We start from the raw sequence: 26,119 nt of genomic DNA on the forward strand, positions 1-26,119 counted from the left end.
TGTTTATTTGCTTTAATACATTATATGTGAAGAAAACACAAATTTAATTGGCCTATCATTGTTAAACCTTAATTGAAACAACTTTGAATGGTTGGAACATTGCAGAAAATAGACATAATAAAGTAATGTCATCAAATACGCAGGTCAAATTTCAACATTTTTTCAAAGTTCAATAAATAATTTTTGTTCTTATTCCTTAATGCAAAAAAAATATATATAATATAGATATATATATATAATAATTATTATTTATAAGCACAGTTTGTGATTGAAATAGGCCATCAGTTACCAGAACTCTTCAGAAAAATAATTGGCAATCATTAACATTAACATGTACAATTTTATCAACTCCAGAAATTAGGATTATTTATCTTTACAGAATTTCTCTAACCTTAAAATCAGGGTAGGGCAATCATATATTGAGTACTAAAACAACAGTTTTGAGCCCTCTTGTTGTAAACCTCCAACATGTTAATGAGAACACAGAAGAGACTTATGTATTTAGTATTGTCCATTTGTTTACCTGACTGAGGAGATGGAGATGCTTTCCTCTGAAACCCCATTGAAAACTGGCCAACCTGGTTGCGGTTTTGCTGTGGGGTAGGGTTGCTCCCCAAACCCAGAGATGCTGGGCTACGCTGATTGGGATAACCCATGATTCTCTGGTTAAATCCAGCACTTCTTGGAGCATTCACTGGGCTAGGCGTGAATCTTTGGTTCTTCTGACCCCCGTCAAAAGAAGTAGTTGAGTTGCTCCGCATGGGTGGTCTCTTCATCCCAGGCTGACCACCTGTACCACTCTGAAGGGCATACTGAAGTGGGGACTGCTGGCTGGAAACGGAAGCAGGTGATTTAATATTGGTCATTGTATTCCAATTGTTGTTGGACTGTCCACCAACATCAGTGGACATAACTGGCTTCATATCAGGCAACTCATCTGAAAACACAAATGGTCAAATAATTAACGACAAAACGTTAACCTTTAAAAATACACTGCCCTGACCATCAGGCAATTAATTATACAGAAATTTAAGAAAGCAATTTCTATTCTACCTAAAAAAAATTAAAACATATATCTATAATAATTTAAATTTTATAGATATATATTATAAAATTGGGAAGCGTGGTGGCTGAGTGGTAAAAAGCTTGGCTTCTGAACTGAGAAGTACATTTTGGATCTTGGTGAAGACTGATTTTTAATTCAGGATTTTTCGGATGCCCCTGAATCCAGCCAACTCTAATGGGTACCTCACATTAATTGGAAAAAGTAAAGGTGGTTTAACAGTGTGCTGGCCACATGGCACCCTTGATGACCATAGAAACAGATAACCATTACATCATCTGCCCTATAGGTCACAAGGTCTGAAAGGGCTTCTAGTGAATCAATTGGAAAAATAGCAAGGAACAATGACAGCAAAAGTAAATAGTTTGTAGTGTCACATACCCATTATAGTTGGGAGGATTTAGAGGACTCCTAAAAATCCAAAATTTTTAAAAGACCAACTTTTTACCAGGATTTGAGCCCAATAATCCTTAGTTCAAAAGCCAAGAGCATTACCACTCAGCAATCATGTCATCAATTAAAATTATAGTATGGTAATTTAAATATAAAAATGTAATATAATAATAACAATAATAATCAGTTAAAATATGTGCCTAAACTCAAACTCTAAAATATGTGAAATAAAACACAGAAAAAAAAACTTACTTATAAGGTCCCATTCAGTAAACATGTCAAGGTCATTGGAAGTGTTGTCCACACTGTTGACCAATCCCCCCTGAGCACCACTAAGGTTGGCCTGAGGTCCAGGCATCATTAGGGCGTTTGAAGCTTGACTGTTGGAGTTGCTGGATGCAGGACGACTGTTTGCAGTTTGACCAATAATAGATTTCATTAGGCTGGTGGATGCTGATCCTTTTAACTCTAGGTCTGAATCACACTCACTGAGCAGAAACACAGAATGTATAACTTAGTAGTTGTGTTGTTTGTCTGTCGTTGTTGTTTTTTTACATTTTTATATTTGGCACAAAATAAAAAATTTTCTACTTATAAGATATTTAGTTTACTTGATTAAACAATATTGACTCATTAAATGATTTATACAAGATTCAGACATTCCTTCAGAAATTGTCCATCAGGACAATGGGGGAAGGCTATGGGCAAGGTTCAAACCTGTGTCTATTGTGGCAACAGTGAGGAGTGGTAGGCTTATACCAAACAACCAGGCAGCCATCCATTTTACAGCGTGAAAACCATTTGAAAATAAGAATTTCATAGGGATGTCAATAAAATGGTCAATTGTTTTTTAGTTTAATTTAATACTATGACATAAATATATTCAATGGGCTAAGCCAGTGATGGGAAAACGTTTATGGGAGTGGGCCTTTAAAAAAAAAAGAGAAATTTAATATGGGGTTTAATGATATCAAATTAAACCAGTGCGAGTATGAGTCTGTGAGTGATTTAATAATAGTTTGTTTTTTTTATGATCTAGTTCAATTGGGCCAAAGTTATTCTAAAGTGAACTGAGATTGTTATATGTCAAAATTTTTATCTAAATTTCATTACTGAAAAAAAAAAGATGCTCAGAACTATATGAAGATGGCAACATTGTACAAACACTCTAAAACTTTGACTGGTTTTACATTTAATGCAGACATTACCTCAAAACATGTGGCAGGCTGTATAAAATCTTTCCGCAGGCGGACGTAGTGTGCCCATCACTTGGGCTAAACAATAAACTATTTTCTATAGCAAAACTTTAAAAACAGTTTAAGCTGTTCTGTTTCCAACACTGATTCCAAAGCTAACATTCATTTTAAACTAATCAAACAATAATTAGTATTTAATGTTAAGTAAGTTTACGTTTAGAAAAAAAAAATCATTTACCGTATAATAGAGTGAGTGGACATAATAAATTCTGGTTCATTGGTGAAATGATTGTTAAACAAAGTACTCTTGGTCTGAATGAAGATGTATCTGTTTTCAGCCAGCTTGAACCGGTAGACACCACTGGTATTCTGACCATTTTTTAATACTGTAATAGCATAGTAAATATATGTTGTAATATAATGTCAAAAACATTTGTAGTTGGCATGGCTATATTAATTTTTTTTATATGTGTCAGTGAAACACCAGACGTGGTTAGCAGGCAGTCAGTCCACACTTGGTATAAATATAAATGATATGTCACTGACCTTCTTGTGAGTGTTTTGTAAGCTGTTGAAGATCATTGACATGACAAAAATCTGTCATGTAGGAGCCAACAAGTTCCATCATGCCTTGTCTGAAAGTAGTTCCAAAACATTTACTGCCAATATTTGTTCATAGCAAGAACAGCAAAAGAAATACTAAAATTTAGAAAATGTAACAACTATATACACCTTAGCAAACAAATAAGTCAAATAGCACTATTCGTGAGTCTAACATGAATGCAAAGCTTATTCTGTACAAAGGTGAGTGTGTCTTATTGTATATAAGTTGGCTAAAAATATTAATATGGAGAGCTCTCTTGAATGACACACATTTGTGGCCCATAGAAATGTCATTGCTGAAGACTGGTGCAGCAGATGAAAAGAAAAGAATAATGTCTTTGTCTTTGTCTGCATTAGATGGGGAAAAAAATATGCCAGTATTAAGTCAAATGAAATATTACACTAATCCTTAATCTCCAGAATCAAAGACATTGTCATTAATTAAATCTCTCCAGACACTTAATTCTAGATTTGAGAGAAGTTACTCAAATAATGACAACTTTTTCAGCACCTACAAACACAACATGTACAGGCCATCGATGTCAAATACAGAATTAATAAAATAGAAGCAGACATGACATATAAAAAAAACAAAAAAACTAGAAAATCTAGAAGACGACAGAACTGATACAGAGAATATACTCAATAGAATAATACAGTGACATAATAGAGGTAGGCATGTATAAAACAAAAGTTGAGGAATCTAAATTAATTGTTTATAAAAGCATATTTTGACTTGGGAACTTATTTTCTTTATTCATGTTTAAGATTTGTCCAGCCATAAATTGAAAAATTAATCCCAAACCTGGGTTCGGCCATGATGATCTTGCCATCAAGATCTTGTTTGGTAGAAAACTGGTCAATGCCACCTATCATCATGTTGCTCTTCTCCGTCATAGACAGACAACGAGCTATACACACCAGGCACGTTTGGTTTTCTGAAACAGGAAGTAGGCTCAAAGATTAGAAACTGAATTATGTTTTTTTCAAATGGCTATTCTAATGCAAAAGATGAAAACAAGTATTGATTTAGACTGTGATATGTTTACTTATGTAATAATTTGCTAACTGTTGCAGTGACATATATGTCAGAAACGTTTACCAAGCTGCCAGTTATGAATCATTAAATATAGCCTTAATATAGCATTAACATATAAATATAGAATTAAATGGGTTTTCTTTTAATTACTTTGGTATAATATATCTTTTATACTAAAGCATGCTCAATATGCTATGGTCCAATCTCTTTTATGGACCTGTGATGGAAGGGGGGTATCTTGGAGTAGGTACTGCCTTTAAACACTCAGCAAACATAGCTCAGCTCGAGTTGGGATTTGAATCTTTTAAACCTGAGCCCCCTTAATAGTTAGCAGAGCAGTTTTTGCCAATCAGCCACTCATTTTATTTTACATTATATCAAAATAAAGTGACTGCATATTCTAGACTGACTGCAACAAGTTGACTGCAAAGTCTAGATTGACCGCAAAAAATTGACTGCTGCAGTCTAGATAGACAGAACAAGTTGACTGCAAAGTCTTAGAGAGTCTAAGATTATTTAGCAAGAAATATAATTTTCTATCATCTCATTTTTTGTTAATTAAAAAAATACATAAAACATCAATTTTAACTGTCCATATGTGGAATATTTAGCCTTTCACTGCAATGTTGAAAATTGCTATCTATGAAAGTATTTTCCATGGAATAAAAAAATATCACAAAAGAGTAATGGCATTTTATTACATTCCAAAAAAGCTTGTTTTTTACTAATGAATGTTTTGGACTCTTTAAGAACTCTTTGAACTAAAAATAACAAGAGCTAATGAAGAGTGAGGTAATAATTATGCAAAAGTGTAAGGTCAAAGTTTACCTTTAGAAAGTGGTGAACTAAGTTGAGAATCTGTCAATTTCTGTGCTAAACAAGGCTGGAAGATTGCCGTAATTTGCATATTCTCATACTGAGAAACATAAGTCTGTTTGACCTCTACATCCTCGTCTTCCTCGCCTGAACCAAAGTCAAAGTAACAAGAAAATAATATATTAAATTCAAAAACAGTTTTATATCATAATTTCTGTAATTAAAAAAAATGAAAGTTCAAAATCATAAAAAGTTAAGCTGTTGAAATAAATTAGTATTCCCTAAGACAGATCAAAATGTACATTCTCTCTTTCTAAGTATGTTAAAAGTCTCAGCTAGAATGTTAACTTACTTGGAGGTTTCACTAACATACGACAATGAAAGTTGTGTCCCCTTGTTGTTGGTGAATCGCTTGGCCATGCTAGCCCACTGGCTGAAATGTCAATAATAAAAAATGCATATCAGAAATCAATTCCATTCCCCTATCATTATTCTAATTCATTATCAATGAATATTTATTATACTTTGCTGTTGTTTTTTTATTTAGGAAAAAAAAAAGAAGAAGACACTACATAATAACGAAGTTTTCCAATAGCTGTTGCTATATAGAGGTAACACTTTTAATTATAAAGTATGAGTCTGACCAGTATGAGATTTTTACTGTTAGTACCTAGACCTTGTGACCCTCAAACCAAAAAATATTTCCTATTCCCAAATAATATTCCCTTGCAAGATGTGTATTTCTTTCATTATTAGGTATAGTGTGTAGAAATAAAATATTTTCAGAAACTGGATTGATGATCAGTTTTGGAAAAAAAAAATGGTTTCAAGAATCTACATAAAAGTAGTTCTTATTTCTATTCTAGAAATACAGTGTTTGATATTGGATAAGCAAAACTTTTAAAATTTCAGAACAACAACTTACCAAGTTAAGGAAACAAGACTTTTAAACTGTTGGCTTAACATTTCCAGAAATGTGTTAACTTTGTGGTTAAGCTAGGAAAATTGCCAATGCACTAAAAAAAAATTTTTTGTGATTTTAGATCAGGGCCTAGCTCCCAGAGTTTACAGACCCTATATATTTGCCTTAGCTTGGCCAAAAATAAAAAGAAAGGTTGTTGTGATGGCCAGATAAGACCATGTGGCACAGAAACAGGTGACAAATAAGTGATTCTAATATTATGTTCCATATAAATAACTAGATTTTGAAATGCATTTTAAAAAATCACATTTATGACCTAGAAATAGGGGATCACCATGACATCGCTGAATGTGGCTGTTGGCTATATTTGGAACATTACATTGGCCTTGAGTGAGTGCTCCCAAGGCACTTAACTCTATGAACTGTCAAACTTGCACAAAATACAGCACAATAAAAACATGACTGCATGACTGGACCACTTTAGTCCATCTTTGAACATTTTCACTTGTTTCCTGCAGCTTAACACGTCAGCCACAATTGTTTTATATAATATTGTTTTTGTTTTGTTGTGTTTTATGTTCTAATATTTAATGAGGATCTATATTTAGAAAACCAATTAAAAAGAAGCAAGAAAAATTTATCAGGTCAAGGTCATAACTTGTTATTTAGTTGTACACTGTGATACTGCTGACGTTAGCTGATGAGAAAAATTGAACCTCACAAGAGAATTTTGACCAATGTTGACTTAGTGGATATTAAGAAAATATAAAGAAGGAAGAAGCTTTAAATTATGAGACTAAGGGTATGAGTAGCATGACATAGTGGACTATAACAGTTTGGCACACAATGTGAATCCTCATTCTTTTCTAGCAACTATTTCATTCATTTAAACTCCAATAATGTTAAAAGTCATAAAGAGAAAGAAACTCTTCCAAGACTTGTTCTCTTGTATTTTTTACTATCTAAAAGCAAGGGCTTCTATAAAAGGGCTATGTGTTAAGTACATCTACAATATAAAATGTTCAGAGCAATAAGAGTTAGGGGAAGGGAGAGAACTGCTACATCATTCATTTGTTCATCATCACATCTGACATAAGATTAATAATACTTATAAATATCTATGCTTGGTCATTTGAAGTTACAGACAGATTGATAGTGTCAACTTACTTAAGGTCATGGGCAGTAGGCTGTTACTGAACTGCGGGTGATCTCCCACATGTATTATATTGTAGATGCTCTTACCGACGAGGTCGTCCTGCACATATAAAGAAGAGAAAAATCAGTTCAATGAAATGTGTGGGTGATTGGTATAAACTGGCCATCATCATCATCATCAAACTCCATTTGAGTGAATGTGTGAGAGGCTCAAATCCTCTCTTGAAAAAGCCCTGGACAGAAACCCTGCTGTTTTGTGTAGCGCATAAACTGGTTGGTTGTTGAACCCAGAATTTAAGTTTAAATTCCAATGCTGACTAAGAAATTTTTAACTTAGGTATGACTCATGCTGCGGTATGTATTTGCTGAGATATCAAGATAGCACAGAAACCTTCTACCAGATACCACCTTCGCTTACTTATCCACAAAAGAGCTTAGACCAGAGCATGCATTTTATCTGTCATTGAGACTCTGGTCAAGGCAAAAGAGATTAGTAGAACAGGAAGCAAAGACAGCAGGACAAACAAGGACCCAACTGAGGAAAAAGCCCAAAACAGAGTCCAAGGGTGAAGTACTGTTGCGGCTCTTAAGTTCTACTGAGAGTCAAAAAGATTAAGCCCTAAGTAAGTCACTGGAACTGATGTGCATAATTTTGTAAGTACAGCGAAGACAGTACCTAAAATTGTCCTAAATGAAATCCCAGTAAAAAAAAGGTCATGTCTGTGTTAAATATGTAGGTCACAGCTTGAGTTACATATCCATGTGAAATAGTGTGAAATACAGCTTTCATCTTTAATCTTTGATTCCTAGACAATGTCTTTATTTGAAATCTGTAAACAATAGTTTTTTCTTTACATACTTTCTGGAACATAAAATTCTGACAAACTGCAGAGACCACATCAAGCAAATGGTCCAGGACCAGAATCACTTACAATAAAAAAAAAAACATTTCAAATATTCAGTAGCTACCCCATATCAATGAAAGTTCATATTGATCTTTTATCCTGAGTGTTATTATAAGACATGACATTTTTTAATAGCAACATAACTCTGTGTGTGTTCATTTACAGGTGAACTGCTCGGTAACTGAGTACATACCTGGGTATATTTCAAATACTGGGTCACGTTCTCTGATATAAACTCAACTTTGCCTTGACTATTGACAACAAACAGGAATCCATTCAAAGCCTGTAGACAGAATTCAATAGTTTAAAAAGATTCTATTAAACTATTAAACTATTAGACACTATTAAATAAATACTATTTACAATATAATTACTGCTTTAATTAAATTTCTTTTTATTGAGTTCTGGTGGCTAAGCGGTAAAAAAAAACTTGACTTCAGAACCTTGGCTTGAATCTCTTAATGAAGACTGGAGTTTCAGAATTTCGAGATGTCTAGGACACCTCAGTCCACCCAACTCTAATGACTCCCTGACTTTGACTTCAATGTGTGTCCAACTATTGAATAAGCTCAACAAAAGGACATTTTCTACAATTTGATAACCACTGGCTCTTTGACAGAGATGACCTAGACAAAATTTCCTGTACATCAATCTTTAAACATGCACTTTTAGTGACACTGCTCTACATTTCAAAGGCTTTTCACTCTGCATAATTTTTTGTTTGTTTGTCACTGTGCTCCAAACATTGACAGATTGTCCCAGCAAAAGTTCACGAAATTGATGGTTTTCAATGCACTTTCTTGTTAAGGCCCCTTTAGGCTATCCATCCATCCATTCCATATACATGTACACACATATAGTTAATTCATCATCTTCCTTCTCACCTCTAACATTGGCAGAGTCAAATAACTAGCTTTATATTTTAATGAACTGTGCAGATGTCTCCAGGTCAGATGGTATTCCATAAGTTTGTCTTTGAGAGAGGCAATGTCTTTGATTCCAAAGATTAAGGAGGACTGCAGTATTTCACATGCATACCTGCATATTTTGTCACATCAAATGCAGATAAAGCTGTTGTCCACAGGGGGCTTTGTATGTAAGTAATGTTTTCATCATCTGAACATGTCTATGGAAAGAGCTCATCTATAAATCTCAGATGTGTGTTCTGTAACATTACTGAGAGTGCTCCAGGCTTCAGCTGTCTCCTTTAAAGCCTATCTTCTTCCAGCTGCTTTCCTTTATGCCAGTGATATGAAAATGGTGCCTGATTTGATCTTTGTAGCAGTTCCAGGGGTACCTCTGTGTCACGAGTTGAGTCTGTGACTTATTTCGACCAGTTTCTAGAAGCTCGAGGTCAAGCCAGTGCTGTCCAGCGCAAACAAGTTAATTTTATGTATCCAATCAAAGAAGGAGGTTAAGGGAAAAAAATAGCACACATCAGCTTCTAGAAGGTCAAAGTTACTAAAATATAATTAGGGGAGAAGTTTCCATGATTCTGGAATGTACAATTAAGAAAGGTATAAATTAGGGGAAATTCAGTTGTACGGGGTCCTCGCATAGTAGTAGTTCTTGTAGAGCGATGGTCCTTGCTTAGTCCTCACTTAGTAATAGTTTGGTAAAGTAATATTAGCGGGTCCATTAATTAAAGTTTTATTAGTTGAAGTTAAATGTTATACTAAGTGAAGTTTCATGTATCTTATATAAGTTTTATTTATGAAGTATCAAGTCAAGTTGCTATTGAATTGTGAAGTTAATTTTATGTGAAAGTTGAAGAAGTATTATTAAAGAAGTTTGGAAGAAAATACAGAGAGATGTTTCTTTCTTCATTTCATTTGAATTAAGAAGTTTGATAATATAATCCCCGGCAAATGTGATTGTCACACTCTGTTACTTAGTCCTGCTTTAAAGTCACCAAGAAGATTGCCTTTGAGAAAAATATCTTGGGAATAACTGTCTCAACATGGCCTCTGGATAAAGTATGCAGGTTTAAAAGACATGATCAGCATTCAAGCCAACCTGCCAAAGAGTTTCTTAGATGGTATTCTAGTTTGTTCTATAGGTACTGTTTGTAGTTCTTATGAAAACTGATTGGGGTGAAGGCTTCCATGACAGAGAAATGCTCAAATCTGAAGATAAAGATTTTTAGGACTTCCTTGAATCCAACCTGCTCTATCTTGTGCTCTGAACATCATTGATGCACTGGAAATTCGTGATAAATAGCTTCACAATTCACCCCAATAATACTTTTGACCTCTAGTGATTTCCATAGCAGTGACATGTCTAATAACAAGCCAGTATTTTATGTCAAATGTTAAAATTAATGCAATTTTATCAGCTGAAGTCTTTTTTTTTTTTCTTGCCAATCAAGTCTGAAATGTTCAATAGTGAGACACCTCAGTGGACATTCTTGACTGACACACCTCAGTGGACATTCTTGACTGACACACCTCAGTGGACATTCTTGACTGACACACCTCAGTGGACATTCTTAACTGACACATTTCTGCTGGATCTACCATTTTTTAATTAACCATTTGATTTCCCGTTCTTGGGAAGTAGCACATCTAAAAATCTCAAGTTAAAAAGCTTTATATTTGGATTTTCAAGAACTAAACATCTACTCTAAAGTTGTATTTAGCCACATTGATCAAATCAAATTATAATTTATAATTATCAATTTTAAAAAAAGTCAATACAAAATGCAGTTAAATAAGATATAAATGTATAACAGGTCACAAAAAACCCTCAGGCCATAATTTACCAACGCTTAAGCGATTGCCTCGACAAGATACCAGTAATATAGGGAATAGATATTAGCTTTATTTTTTTTTTTTACTCATATTGATTTGTAAATTTTAAGAACAAGATAGAAGCTAAAGTGTAAAATCAAAACATAACCATAAAATACAGAGAACATAAAATTATCTTGTAATTAAAAAATAATCTTGATACAAAGCTTATATCGATACTGTCTGACTGGTAAAAATTTAGCCCACTTCCCATTCTCTGATCAAGTTGAAACTTTCCCATGGTCTCTAACAAAACATGAATCATTAAAAAAAATTAACCAATGAATTAGTTGTAATTATTTAACTTTATTGGATATTGAAAAGGGTGAACAAATCTTGCAATATTGAGAGATATGGCTGTAAGTGTGCAGTTCTTTCCCTAGCCTAAGCTTTGTTTTTCAGAAAAGTATTATTTACCTTTAACAAAAGTGAACCTAGTAGATCATTGGGTACAAATGAAGGCTTGCTAGATGACACGTGACTTTGTTGTACAGCATTAGGTGACTGGTTAGGGTTGGAGTTGTATTCTGTGACAGAAATTAGAACAATCATACAAGGTTAATATAATTAAATAGCATAAATCTTTTTTTCTAATTAATAATTAAAGGAGTTAGTGTAACACAAAAAAACTTATGGTGACCTCTGCATGTTGGTTGTATTTAAGAACCACAATGTTTCTTGGAAAGTTCTACCTGTGTGTAATTATTGTACTATTGTGCTACTTTACACAAAAATGAAAATTCTAATTTGGTTTTGTATTTTTTTTCCCTTCTGGTGTTTTTCTTATCAATTGTTTAGCACACCAAAATCTAAATTTAGTAAAATTTATATTGAAGATGAACATTCTGTTCATTTCTATTGCTATGTGCTGAACTGTATTATGTGCTGAACTGTATTATGCAATCACTTCTGGTGCTATGTGCTGAACTGTATTAGGCAATCACTGCTAGTGATATGTGCTGAACTGTATTAGGCAATCACTTCTGGTGCTATGTGCTGAACTGTATTAGGCAATCACTTCTGGTGCTATGTGCTGAACTGTATTAGGCAATCACTGCTAGTGATATGTGCTGAACTGTATTAGGCAATCACTGCTAGTGATATGTGCTGAACTGTATTAGGCAATCACTGCTAGTGATATGTGCTGAACTGTATTAGGCAATCACTTCTGGTGCTATGTGCTGAACTGTATTAGGCAATCACTTCTGGTGCTATGTGCTGAACTGTAGTAGGCAATCACTTCTTGTTGTAAAAGTTTGACTGTCATTTCATGTTATGTGGTAATGTGTCTTAGTAAATCACCACATGTTTTATGTGCTAAGGTGTCCTAGGTAATGTCCTCCACAAATATGTACTAAACCAATCTTGTAGTCTTTCACCCATGACAGCCTAGACTTAGAAATATGAGCCCTTGCTACTGTAAATGTAGTCAACCTTGGACTAAGTTCTGCACAGTGATCAAGCTTAGTGGTTGCAGGGTTTCTCAAGTTTTTCTTTATTTAAAATATTTAAAATCTAAAATTATGCACAGTTTAGTATTAAACTAATATCTATTACAATCTTATTTAATTTGAAATAAAAAAAACAGCTAAATTTTATGTATTTAAACCTATTACTGACTATTTTCTGATTACAATAATTCAAATGAACTTGCGTGAGATTGTATGCTGTTTGAGAATCCTTGTAACTTAATATATTGAATAAAGCAAAGAGATATTACTAACCTATAAATACATTGTTAGAACAGATGCAAAGCTGTTGTCCCAAAGTAATGCTAACAAAGGCATCTTGCACTTTTTTTTGTTGCTGGGTAAAGTAAAATGAAGCAATACATGTAGGCCAACATTTGGACCATGAGTTTAACCCTTGACTTTAAGAATCACTGAAGCTTGTGTTGAAAGGTTTCTATGACCAATGGTTTACTATGGTGTGGTGCATGCAACATTCATGTCCTGAGTAAGTTATAGTCCTGACTGCAACTTCGGGGACACATAATATTCTATGCCTCATTGTGGCACCTCCAGGGGTAATATTCTTGGTCTCATTTGGGCACCCCCGCAATGCTTTTCCTTAGGGGGTGGTTCATGTGGGCAGTGATGGCCCTCTCACGGCTTGTGGCAATACATTGTGGAAACACATAGGAACCCCTCGTGTGCTTGGCCTTCAGTCTTGATGAAATGAGGAAACCTAGGTAGTGAGTCAAAAAGTTGTACCCCACATCAACGGAACTGATTCAATGATCATCTAAGTTGATGGGGAGCCTCCAAACAGAAGGATTACGTGAGGAGCCATCTCTCACTTCTGGCCTCTGGGTAAAATCCGTCCCCTTGGTCAAAGGGTCATAAATGAGCGTTTACTTAATCCTTAACGGACACTGAGGTCCAACCATAAGACCATCAACTGAAACCATCTGAGCCATCAACTGAAACATCTGAGCCATCTCTCACTTCTGGCCTCTGGGTAAAATCCTTCCGTTGATCAAAGGGCCATAAATGAGCGCTTACTAGACCCTTAACTGACACTCACTGAGGTCCAACCATAAGACCATCAACTGAAACTGACCTTTTCTTGTCCGTAATGGATGTATGTTAGTGTGGGGTGGGGTGGGGTGGTAAAGTTTTGTTACCTACTTCATTGTAACCTCCCCTCCTCCCACACGCACACAGTGTTTAGGTTGCTGCTATAAAGAAGTAGATCTGGACTGCTTAACTCGCTCATTAAATGTCCAACTTTCCTCATTCAAAACCCATCTCATTACAAGCACAACTCACACATTCAAAAGCCCAACTCATTCAAAGCTCATCTCATTACAAGCACAATTCACTCATTCAAAGCCCAACTCATTACTAGCCCAAGTCATTCAAAGCCCAACTCATTACAAGTACAACTCACTCATTCAAAGCCCAACTCATTACTAGCCCAAGTCATTCAAAGCCCATCTCATTACAAGTACAACTCACTCATTCAAAGCCCAACACATTCAAAGCTCAACTCATTCAAAACCCATCTCACTGTCAAAGCCCAGCTCATTTTAAACCCAACTTAGTCAAAGCCCGACTGACATTCAAAGTCCAATTATTTTATTTACGAAGGACGAAAGCAGGCCACTCACCTGTCTTTACTTGAGTGACGGATCCCCCACCATACTTGCTGTTGCCCTTGCTGCTGGCTGTCCCACTGCTGCTGGTCGTGCTGGTGTTGGCTGCAGCAGCGGAGAGCGGCGTGTTCATATCCGGGCTGATGCTATCGGAGATCAGCTGGGCCAGCTCCTGGAAGAGACCGCTGCTCTCTGAACGTGTCGCCGCTGCAGAGGAGGAATTAAAGCCCTCGCTGACAGGGCTCCTGCGTTTATCTCCCGAACTTCCGCCGTTGTTGTTGTTTTTGTTTCTGAAAAGACACATAACGAGGCAAATGATAGTTTGAGAGTGAGACCTAGAGGTCAGCATGACCTGGCACAATATGTTTGTTTGTTTGATTTTTCGTTATCGGCTATCACAAGCTAACAGAGATATAAAAGGGGGGTGGGTGGGAAGGGAATGAGGGAGTATCGGAAATCCCCTACAAATACAGCCAACAACAATATACTTATTGGCAACAAAATCGTGGAGTTGTCGTTAAAGGAAACGTGAATAGAAATAAAAATGTGAAGAAAGAAAAAAAAAGGTAAAATAAAAATTGAATTAAAAAAAAACAACTCGTTCACATTAACCGAAATAGAAACTGAAATTTAAATAATTAGAAAAACTAAATTAGGATATAAAAAGTTACAAAAAAAAAGAGAGCAGTTTAAATGTAAATAGAAATTTAAAAAATCAAACTGTTACTTTCTTGTAACCACATTTAGTTTTCGTTGTAAAGGATCTATATCTACTATTCATTTAGTCTATTGTTTATTTTGTAATTCAGTTTTCTCATTATCTACCATATTTATATTTCAGGTTTCTAAACATAGTGCAGAGTCTGCAGAGTATAACAGCATACATCAAACTATAATACAGCGCTCTCCAAAACTAGAACATTTCACAGTAACATCTTTTCTCACGACTTTGTTAGTTTTGAGACTGATTTTTTTTTCTGAGAGGTTTTGATTCAGCTTCGAAGCTTTCTCATGTGCAAATGAGATCTGCATTTTTTACATTTTTTACGCCTTGTACCCAAAATTTGATGTTTTTCTTACAAAGTTATTACGATACATTTATTTGAATGCACTGGGCCTCGATCAAACAAGTAAATACATCTCTTCTGTTCCTGACTTTCGTCGTAGGGGGGCGCTGTGACAGTCCGCGTAACCAAATCCCTCCACTTTTCCCGGTCAGCAGCTGTTCTTAGCAGGGTATCAAGAGAGAGGCCGGTCCATTCTTTTTATTTTATGGATAATGGTAAATAACCACCTCTAGACAATCGCACACACACACGCATGGAATTGAACGCTTTACCCCTCGGTGTTATTTAACATACACACACACTCAGATGATCACCGAGCCTTTCTATAGTTGGGCCTCCTTCAGTCGTAGAACGGCCATGGTTCATTTCCCGTATAACACTTTTTCTATACTGTTCGAAAAGTTAACACTGTATTTGAGTTTTGAGTTTAGGCACATCGGCACAATTTAGGCCATGTCGTGCCCGTAATCCTCACTGTATTTGCAAACAACGTAGTCACTGTTAGGCCACAGATTGGTAGCATGTTAGGGTTAGGTAGTAATTAGACATTATAATGACATATTTAGAAATTTAGTGTAAGCCCACAACACCCTTTAGCAAAAGTTAAAGACTTCTATAGATATAATTGAAGTGAAATAAAATTAAACTCGATAGTAGCAACATCTCTACTGACACAACAACAACGACCCAGTCTAGGTGTTAGGTTCAGACTGGTTAGTAGCAACATCTCTACTGACACAACAACAACGACCCAGTCTAGGTGTTAGGTTCAGACTGGTTAGTAGCAACATCTCTACTGACACAACAGCAACGACCCAGACAGACAGATAGTTGCACAGTCTAAGTGTTAATGAACATTTCTGAACACAATGATGTAGTGTTCTCTACCTATATAATGCTTCATTGGTGTCATGCATCTGTTAACAAAAGACGACAATGGATATGCATGGGGTACATTAGATTCACAAAAATATTTCTCATAGATAGAACTAAAGAATGATGACATTGTGGCGGCTGTGGGGGTGTCCTTTCTCTTTCTAATCACCTACTAGTATTTCCTCCCCTGAAATGTTTACCTGAGTGAGGTACCATCCTAGTCTTGGCTATTAATAGAAACTGTCCTCGATAAAGTAAAGTACAATTACGCTTGTCCAGTTTTATCAGCAGTTATAATGCTATCAGCGGCTTACGGCGTGGTCAGCAAAATGACCATCAGCACTTTTCACTGGGTAACCATCTAATCAAATCTTAAGCGCGCCAACAACGATGTGCGTAGGAATTCCATTTGTGTGTGTGTGTGTGGCTTCGAGCTCTTATATACGTGACCATACCGGACATCTATAGAGACAGTTGCACTTTTTAAACATAATCTTATTGAACGTATTTATCACAAGTGTCCATCTTAAATATTTTACTTATTAGGCTAGTTTTATAATGCCGCACTTCTGTCTAAAAAAAAAAAAAAAAGCATGGACCCAGAGAGGATGCCGTGAATTTTAAACGGTGTACGGGGTATTTTTCTTTTTTTTAAGTTTGGGAACCATTGTCCAAGCATTTTTTTTTTTTTTGAGTTTTTAAATAATAAGTGTTTTTAACGCGACAAGTGTTTTTTGAGACGGGGAGAGATCTACACTTAATGCAATCAGGTGCAGACTTGAGTTGGGGAGAGGGGCGTACGTGTGTGTGTGTGTGAGAGAGAGAGGGAGAGAGAGAGAGAAAGAGAGGTGATAACAGAAGGCGAGTATCATCAAGTTACAGCAATGTCGCAAAAAAAACTTGCTCATGTTTATTTGTGAGATTATATTCTGATATCTTCTTTAACAGCACGATACGCGCATAATAAAAAGAAAAGTCCAGAAGGATACACCTGACATATATAATATTCCACTTAATCTTGACATGAACGCTGTTACATTGAAACAACTGACATATATAATATTACATTAAATAATTTATTTTTATTTTTATGTTCGCATGTGCATGGGTCAAGTTCTTCTCCTTATTCGGAAAGATCAACTATAACTTCATCACAACTATCTTCTGTATGTTAACATTTTGATGTTTAAGATCTGTGTTACATTCTATAAGTTGTAAACGGTGATGCAGTGAATTCCCTCGCATTGTGGACTCAAAGGAAACGAGAAGGCTGAAAGTTTAGTGAAGCTAGGAACGAACGCCTTTAGACCCACTAGAGAAGCCGCAAACATACGAGAGTGCAAAAGTTAGGATTTGTGAATGGATCAAGTCCAAGTGGTAAGATATCTGGGACCATTGTTGCACGGGACGGGAAGTCTGGAAGTTTCTAAAATGCTTAAACAAGAAGGACGAATGGTGTCAGCTAGACAGGAAGGATCGGGTAATGTCCCCACGTTTTCGCACGGGCCACTGTCTGATAGGAGCCTACTTTCGCTAGGCTCCGAGCCACACATCCTCAACGACTGTAGGTTACCCAGAAACGCATTCGAAGTTACGACTAAGTCTTGTAACCGAAGGAACTGGTGTATGCGGGGATCATGCCCTGTACGTAGTCAGGCAAACCCTACAGAACACTGCCAGATACCTGGACCGTGCTATAAGGGATTAATTTCAGCACGAAACCTTGGTGCATGGAGGCTTATAAATAAGTAGCAGAATGTAACAAGAGAGGAACATAAATAAATAATAAAAAAGAGAGATCTGGAGAAATGTGAGATGTAATGGAAAAATGCTTTTTAAAAAAGTTAGATGATTTTAACAATGCATTATTTATCAAAACATGTACTTCCGTATTCCTTACACCGGATACACCAAACAAAAAATCCAATTATGAAATCCCTTCTCTTATTGATCGGTTTAAATTACTAATTAACATGAACGACTAATGTAATACACAGATACGCGTAGGACATAATTATTGGTTTATTTATTTTTAATAAAACTTCTGTAATTGATAAGATAAGGAGATAATATTGATATCTCGAGCACTCTTGGGTGTTTTCCTTAAACCTGTGTATGTAGTATAAGTATAGCAAATGTACAAGTCTAACAACCAGTAAAAACCGTAGCGTCTAGTTGCGCCGAATAAAACGACGCTCATTAACGTTGCTGTATCCAGGCACAACACATGTCCTTGAAGCTGACAACACTTGATGGTAAACATTCGGTCACGTGACGCGGGGAGGGAGATAAGGCTGGTCTTGGTGTAGAAACTAGTCAACACCCTCCAACAACAACATTTCTATTACCCGTTTCTTTAAGTAGGTTGTGACGGGCATCTCTTACTAGAGGATTGTGGCAACACGCCCACACGACAGTGACACAGCAGCACAGTGTGTTTGGACCCAGCACACTCTAGGTCACAGCTTCAACCCCCAAGACGTCCAGCGGCTTACTTTCACGCATGGCTAATCCCAATGGAAAATCCATTAAGACCTAATCCGCCCACCGCCATGTCTAAACGAAGGCTTTATGAATGCAAAGTTCTACGACACACGCACACACTACTATTGACTCGAAGATACACAGTAAAACAGTTGTATATTATAAATGCAGCCGCCATTACATTCCCACCATATTTCACCCGATCCCATTCTGGTCACTATTTCTTTACTATCAACAAGACCTATATGATTTTTACTAGTGGAACCTAATTATATGCATTTATTAATCCAGTTTTATACAATAGAATAAACAATTTTAATCTAAAACACTGCTAGAAAGATGGGTGATATATTTCTTTCATCCTTTGGTATATTCCCTTATAACGAAGACATGATTATAACAAAAAAAAAACTAGTATATAAATAGAGTACGCATAAACACTGACGTCAGAGAGAGGAAAATGGAGAAAGACAAATAAATCGTTACTATTAATATCATATTCTTACGTCACCCGACAGAATAGAAATAGTGTAAGCACATACTGGTAGATCTCGGCAGACACTCGGACGTCGATATCGTCATCAAGCTCGTACAAACACACGACAGGCACACACACACAGTGTTGGGGGTAATTGTGTTGCTTCGTTTGTCAGCAAAGCGAGACGGGCGGAAGTGTTTTGATCCGTTGAGCGAGCTAGGTGGAGAGGGTATTAATCAAAGAAGAACGAGAATCATTTAGTCGAGTGAAAATACCTCTAGTCCCTCGGGAGAAATAATCATCATTAATAAAAAAAAAATACATCTACATATTGGCTATGCAATTGGAGATAATAGCCCGTCGTCTCAATAGAACGTGCAAGTTCTTTCTGTACCGTTATGGGGAAAATCTGGCAATTATTTTTTACTTGGCCTGTTGACAACAATTGCCAAATTTCTGTATCCTTTTGTTGTAAGTTGGACACTATTTCAGTATATATAGTATGTACTGTAAATAGATCTACTAGTGCCTTAAAAAAAATAATAATTACAAGTTTTTACATAGAATGACGGTGAATGATGACTTCTAACTTATTCTTGTGATATCAGATTTTTCATAACATTTCCTGGTAAGGGTTAACGAGTAGGTCATGAGCTGGCCGTTGTTAAGCCCTCTTAGACCGACGGATGAATTTACCTCATGCACACTTGTAATTCAACGTTACCTAGAAACAATAGAACCACTACATTTAGTAACTATTTGACTAAACTTTATTGACATGTTCAATGCTTCTATCTCATTCGTCCAAATAGAGACCTTATAATGACACAAATAGTTTACGTGTCAAAAGATGACAGCGATGCTCCTCTCTACAAGCTGCAAGGACGACGAATCGTTACAGAGCAGGCAGGATGAACAAATCGATGAAGACCCAAATGAGTCCACAACCATCATTCAGTCGCGTTATCTTATTAGGCACCTTTTGTTTTTATTTAAAGGCGCCCTCATTATCACAATATTTTGTCTTACCCCTAACTAATCTCTAGCAATCATTCTGTCATATATAGAAGTATCACTTTCCCCTAGCCTCCAATTTCATTTTAACAACTTACATTTTATTCTCCCCCCCCCCTCCCTTATAGTTTTCTTATCCTTTCCACAGCCTGTACTCCTGTAACGGTACACCTGTGTGCTGTGTTTAGATTACTAAATGCTGTGTTGGGGCCCCAGCTGTAAACACATCTATCTTGATGTTTACGCCAGCGCCGAGTCGCGACACATAAACAACAGCGCGAAGGTTTCACGTTGATTAAAACAAAACAAAAAAAAAAACAATGTCTCATTTTAGCGCAGAGAAGACGAAAGATACAATGGTTTCAATCTACGACCTGCTAGTCATAGATCTATTCAGAAACGGATATTCTTAATGCAAATGAACAGCTTGATTAATAAAAGAGCATTAAAAAAAACAAAAGCACACACACACATTTCAATTCAACTAATCACTCCTATCAAGGTAAAGAGAAAAGTGTCGAGGGGAACTCGCTAAAGAGCTCGTGTTTTAATCAAGTACTTGATACAAATGTGGAGAAGCGAGATAGTCTCCGGGCCATATCACAGACGTGAACTCTCTACACATCGATGTGAAGATAACAAAAAAAAAATGCCATCACTACACGAAAGGAAGTACGAGATCAAAACGTACCCAATCTGCATGAGTCAATGAGTTACTCACACCTTGGAGAATACAAAAAGCACATGTCCAACGAAAAAAAAAGTAAATAATCGAAGGTAAGAACCCCACAGCATACAATAGCAATCCAATACCTAACGTAGTCATGTATGCACGTTATTTCAAAGCTAGATTTGTGTATGTATCCGGTGTACAAAAACAAAAGGAAATGTTGATAAATGATAATTAATGATATGATAATATACACTGCAGAATTAAATTCTCAAACTTCTTCTGTTTGTATTACATCATAACTTCAATACGGCGGAAGCATTAGACTATTTAAAAACCAATGGGCAACTAACTAGCGGTATTATGAAAGGTGATTTGGTACGAAGATCATAAGCAACGCATTGAGATATATTTTAAAAACTTATAGGTCCATTCTTTTGTAGTTAGTTGGCAACAGTCTAGCTCAATTTAGCGTCCTTGACATTGTTTAGATAATGGTGAAATTTTCCAATACAGTGTATTTAAGTTAAATTCACCACTCACAAAAAAAAACACACACACCACAATGGAATCGTATAGTAAATGTATATACTTTTTTAAAAGAAAAAATGCAATTTTGTAAAGAGTGGGGAACCGTTGCTTCTGGATTTGAACCCAGTCGCCTCAATAGTTCAAGCATATTGCAAGCACTTTCTGTAACTGCATAGATGAAAGGTCACGTCACCTGCCCTGCGCGAGTCCAGATACAATGATGACCACAATGACAACCAACGTAATCTCTCGGTGACCTAGCAATAGCACACACAATTGGGCTCCCATAGAAGTGCACCATCAGCTCTTTTCTACCCTCTGACCAAGCCGACCGCGCACACACACACACACAGACACACACGAGTTCAAGTACACACACAGACACACACGAGTTCAAGTACACACATAATGTGTGGTCAAAGAAGAGCATAGATAAAAGCAAAAGCACAACAGCGTGTGTGTCAACAGTACCTACACAGTCAACACAGGCAAGTACGCACAGCACTGTTGTGTTAAACAGTGGCGTGACGACGGCGCGGCGAGAGGGTGCTGCACCCCCCCCCTATTGGTTTTCACAAATATTTCGGACGGACGTCTTTTTGAATAATATTATTATCGTTTTATTTTTTGTGGGCGAATGTCTCAGTTGTCTGAGCCTGTCGATGTATTTATGTCTCAGTTGTCTGAGCCTGTCGATGTATTTATGTCTCAGTTGTCTGAGCCTGTCGATGTATTTATGTCTCAGTTGTCTGAGCCTGTCAATGTATTTATGTCTCAGTTGTCTGAGCATGTCGATGTATTTATGTCTCAGTTGTCTGAGCCTGTCTATGCATTTATGTCTCAGTTGTCTGAGCCTGTCGATGTATTTATGTCTCAGTTGTTTGAGCCTGTCGATGTATTTATGTCTCAGTTGTCTGAGCCTGTCGATGTATTTATGTCTCAGTTGTCTGAGCCTGTCGATGTATTTATGTCTCAGTTGTCTGAGCCTGTCGATGTATTTATGTCTCAGTTGTCTGAGCCTGTCGATGTATTTATGTCTCAGTTGTCTGAGCCTGTCGATGTATTTATGTCTCAGTTGTCTGAGCCTGTCGATGTATTTATGTCTCAGTTGTCTGAGCCTGTCGATGTATTTATGTCTCAGTTGTCTGAGCCTGTCGATGTATTTATGTCTCAGTTGTCTGAGCCTGTCGATGTATTTATGTCTCAGTTGTCTGAGCCTGTCGATGTATTTATGTCTCAGTTGTCTGAGCCTGTCGATGTATTTATGTCTCAGTTGTCTGAGCCTGTCGATGTATTTATGTCTCAGCTGTCTGAGCCTGTCGGTGTATTTATGTCTCAGTTGTCTGAGCCTGTCGGTGTATTTATGTCTCAGTTGTCTGAGCCTGTCGATGTATTTATGTCTCAGTTGTCTGAGCCTGTCGATGTATTTATGTCTCAGTTGTCTGAGCCTGTCGATGTATTTATGTCTCAGTTGTCTGAGCCTGTCGATGTATTTATGTCTCAGTTGTCTGAGCCTGTCTATGTATTTATGTCTCAGCTGTCTGAGCCTGTCGGTGTATTTATGTCTCAGTTGTCTGAGCCTGTCGGTGTATTTATGTCTCAGTTGTCTGAGCCTGTCGATGTATTTATGTCTCAGTTGTCTGAGCCTGTCGATGTATTTATGTCTCAGTTGTCTGAGCCTGTCTATGTATTTATGTCTCAGTTGTCTGAGCCTGTCGATGTATTTATGTCTCAGTTGTTTGAGCCTGTCGATGTATTTATGTCTCAGTTGTCTGAGCCTGTCTATGTATTTATGTCTCAGTTGTCTGAGCCTGTCGATGTATTTATGTCTCAGTTGTTTGAGCCTGTCGATGTATTTATGTCTCAGTTGTCTGAGCCTGTCGATGTATTTATGTCTCAGTTGTCTGAGCCTGTCGATGTATTTATGTCTCAGTTGTCTGAGCCTGTCGGTGTATTTATGTCTCAGTTGTCTGAGCCTGTCTATGTATTTATGTCTCAGTTGTCTGAGCCTGTCGATGTATTTATGTCTCAGTTGTCTGAGCCTGTCGATGTATTTATGTCTCAGTTGTCTGAGCCTGTCGATGTATTTATGTCTCAGTTGTCTGAGCCTGTCGATGTATTTATTCGTAAAAAAAAACACAACAGTAAAACTTTTAGAGAAAAAAAATTATCGTCACTTTAGAACTTAGTCGCTAATAAGCGTAACTCGCCTACTCTATTTCTGGGTACGAAAATAAAATAAAAAAAAACTATTAAAAAAACAACAACATAAAAATGAGCCTTCCTGATATTGTCCAATAAAAAAATATGCTCCCATGTCATTGGCCAACAAAAAGAATTAGCTAACAACATATAAATATTAATAAGGATGCGTCTGCTCTTGTTAGGGTTAAATCATAAAGCCACAAAGTTCATGTCGATCTAGTCCAGATGTTTAAGTTACTTTGTCAACATCCAGTAAAGGCAAAGAAGCAGACGACTTGAGCCCGCGCGTGCACACATACAACAAAGAAAGCGAAATTGAGGAGAAACACAAAATGTCTGATATATTTTCAACAGAAGACAATGTTCAAGGATTCGGTAAAGAGAATTTCTTTCAGCCTAAATCAATAACAACAGTGTGCCCAAGATCTGTAAGAAACTAGAATTGAAAGTCAGTCAAAACAAAAAAAATAGTTTACAAGATTCGAAAGCGGAAACACTCAGTGTGGTCGCTGAAACACTCAGTGTGGTCGCTAAAACACTCAGTGTGGTCGCTAAAACACTCAGTGTGGTCGCTGAAACACTCAGTGTGGTCGCTGAAAAACTCAGTGTGGTCGCTGAAACACTCAGTGTGGTCGCTAAAACACTCAGTGTGGACGCTGAAACACTCAGTGTGGTCGCTGAAACACTCAGTGTGCAGTGTGGTCGCTGAAACACTCAGTGTGGTCGCTAAAACACTCAGTGTGGTCGCTGAAACACTCAGTGTGGTCGCTGAAACACTCAGTGTGGTCGCTAAAACACTCAGTGTGGTCGCTGAAACAGTGTGGTCGGTGAAACTCTCAGTGTGGTCGCTAAAACACTCAGTGTGGTCGCTAAAACACCCAGTGTGGTCGCTAAAACACTCAGTGTGGTCGCTGAAACACTCAGTGTTGTCGCTGAAACAGTGTGGTCGGTGAAACTCTCAGTGTGGTCGCTAAAACACTCAGTGTGGTCGCTGAAACACTCAGTGTGGTCGCTAAAACACTCAGTGTGGTCGCTGAAACACTCAGTGTGGTCGCTGAAACACTCAGTGTGGTCGCTAAAACACTCAGTGTGGTCGCTGAAACACTCAGTGTGGTCGCTAAAACACTCAGTGTGGTCGCTGAAACAGTGTGGTCGGTGAAACTCTCAGTGTGGTCGCTAAAACACTCAGTGTGGTCGCTGAAACACTCAGTGTGGTCGCTGAAACACTCAGTGTGGTCGCTAAAACACTCAGTGTGGTCACTGAAACAGTGTGGTCGGTGAAACGCTCAGTGTGGTCGCTAAAACACTCAGTGTGGTCGGTGAAACGCTCAGTGTGGTCGCTGAAACACTCAGTGTGGTCGGTGAAACGCTCAGTGTGGTCGCTAAAACACTCAGTGTGGTCGGTGAAACGCTCAGTGTGGTCGCTGAAACACTCAGTGTGGTCGGTGAAACGCTCAGTGTGGTCGCTAAAACACTCAGTGTGGTCGGTGAAACGCTCAGTGTGGTCGCTAAAACACTCAGTGTGGTCGGTAAAACGCTCGGCCATCACGCTAAAGTAACTGTAAAAAAAACTTATCAAAATGTCAACAACCTTTGACACTATAAATTTCACTGTAAGAAATTATTATTTTAAAAATACCTTTTTATCAACTCACTTGTTTGTTTGGTAAAAATAAGTTTGTACACGTTATTTCTCCGACAATCTCGGCTCAAGCTGAAATTTTGCACAATTATGTCTTTTACATGACAACACAAGATCATTTTTCTTTTAAATTAACCAATTAGTTAATTTAACTATAGGTAATTAATTATTTTGTTTGGTATCTCGAACAAGAGAAAGAAATTGTACTTGAAGTGGTGGTATAAGCAGAATTAGAGCCCACTTTAAAGGTTGCCACATCAAAGTAAGTTTGTGACAAACAATAGATAACTATACAATCTGCTATTTTCATAGGTACCTCACTAGCAGAGTGTTCAGAAGGTCCTCTTAGACTGTCTTAGAGAGGCTTAAGCCATGATTTCGAGTTCATATATAATAAATAAATAAATAAATATATGTATAGTGCTTTTTTTTTTTTGTTAAAAAAAAAAGAGATGCCGGTACTCAATGATGGATCGCCTAACTTTTAATTACTAATAAATTAATAATAAACGTTAAAATACTAGAAAAGTAATTAATTTTTCCCCACATTGAAAAAGGTGCCAGTACGCTGTATAGGTGCCAACTGGTCTAGACAAGCATAAAATAGCGCTAAACAAAAACAATTGGTCAAAAATATTTCTAATAACACAGATTTATTGTTGTTAGTCCAGATGTATTACACATTTAATGACACGACTGAGTCCAGATGTATTACACATTTAATGACACGACTCATTCAACACTCATTGATACAATTACACTTCGTATAAGCTTTTTTTTTTAAACAGTATTTTAAAATGATTTTCTTGTTTTTAATCTCCTTCTTTGCTGTTGTTTTTGACCAACATATTTCTTCAGCTCTCGAAAGACGGCTCGCCATTTCCATGACAACCAAAGACGACAAACCGATACGTCGTCCTCTCGTGATCCACTGAATTGACTAGATCTAGGCCTCTAATTCCCGTTACTGTCATTCTACCTTTTGGCGGCTTAACGTCGTCGTCAGATGCGCTCGTGTGTTTCTTGCGTTGGCAAACGATGCTTGTTCGAGGGCAGCAGCATAATACTGGCCTTGGGCATGAGGAGTCCGTCAATCAAAAGGCGACTTAACGACTACTAACGACAATCACAGCACCATGGTTACGTTTACACTCTTTTTAATAGCTTACACATT

The 26,119-nt window shown here is 37.0% G+C and overlaps 1 protein-coding gene across 10 annotated transcripts in view; it reads right to left on the reverse strand.

The window, feature by feature from the left end:
• LOC106056285 (uncharacterized) overlaps positions 1-26,119 on the reverse strand; it is a 176,670-nt gene that overhangs the window by 23,967 nt on the left and 126,584 nt on the right. For 8 of the 10 annotated variants that reach the window (XM_013212958.2, XM_056015473.1, XM_056015475.1 and 5 more), the window contains 11 exons: positions 13,994-14,268; positions 11,299-11,408; positions 8,286-8,375; positions 7,200-7,287; positions 5,463-5,543; positions 5,123-5,257; positions 4,061-4,193; positions 3,199-3,287; positions 2,891-3,038; positions 1,709-1,944; positions 524-937 (listed from right to left, as the gene is read on the reverse strand). In XM_013212958.2, coding sequence (XP_013068412.2) covers positions 524-937; positions 1,709-1,944; positions 2,891-3,038; positions 3,199-3,287; positions 4,061-4,193; positions 5,123-5,257; positions 5,463-5,543; positions 7,200-7,287; positions 8,286-8,375; positions 11,299-11,408; positions 13,994-14,268 — 1,799 coding nt within the window. Of the gene's footprint in view, positions 1-523; positions 938-1,708; positions 1,945-2,890; positions 3,039-3,198; positions 3,288-4,060; positions 4,194-5,122; positions 5,258-5,462; positions 5,544-7,199; positions 7,288-8,285; positions 8,376-11,298; positions 11,409-13,993; positions 14,269-14,803; positions 15,568-18,947; positions 19,048-26,119 lie in introns of those variants that run through there. The other 2 variants (XM_056015478.1, XM_013212957.2) reach the window with 2 other exon arrangements.

Source organism: Biomphalaria glabrata, chromosome 17 (genome assembly GCF_947242115.1).
Source record: "Biomphalaria glabrata chromosome 17, xgBioGlab47.1, whole genome shotgun sequence".
NCBI classification, from domain to species: Eukaryota; Metazoa; Mollusca; class Gastropoda; family Planorbidae; genus Biomphalaria; species Biomphalaria glabrata.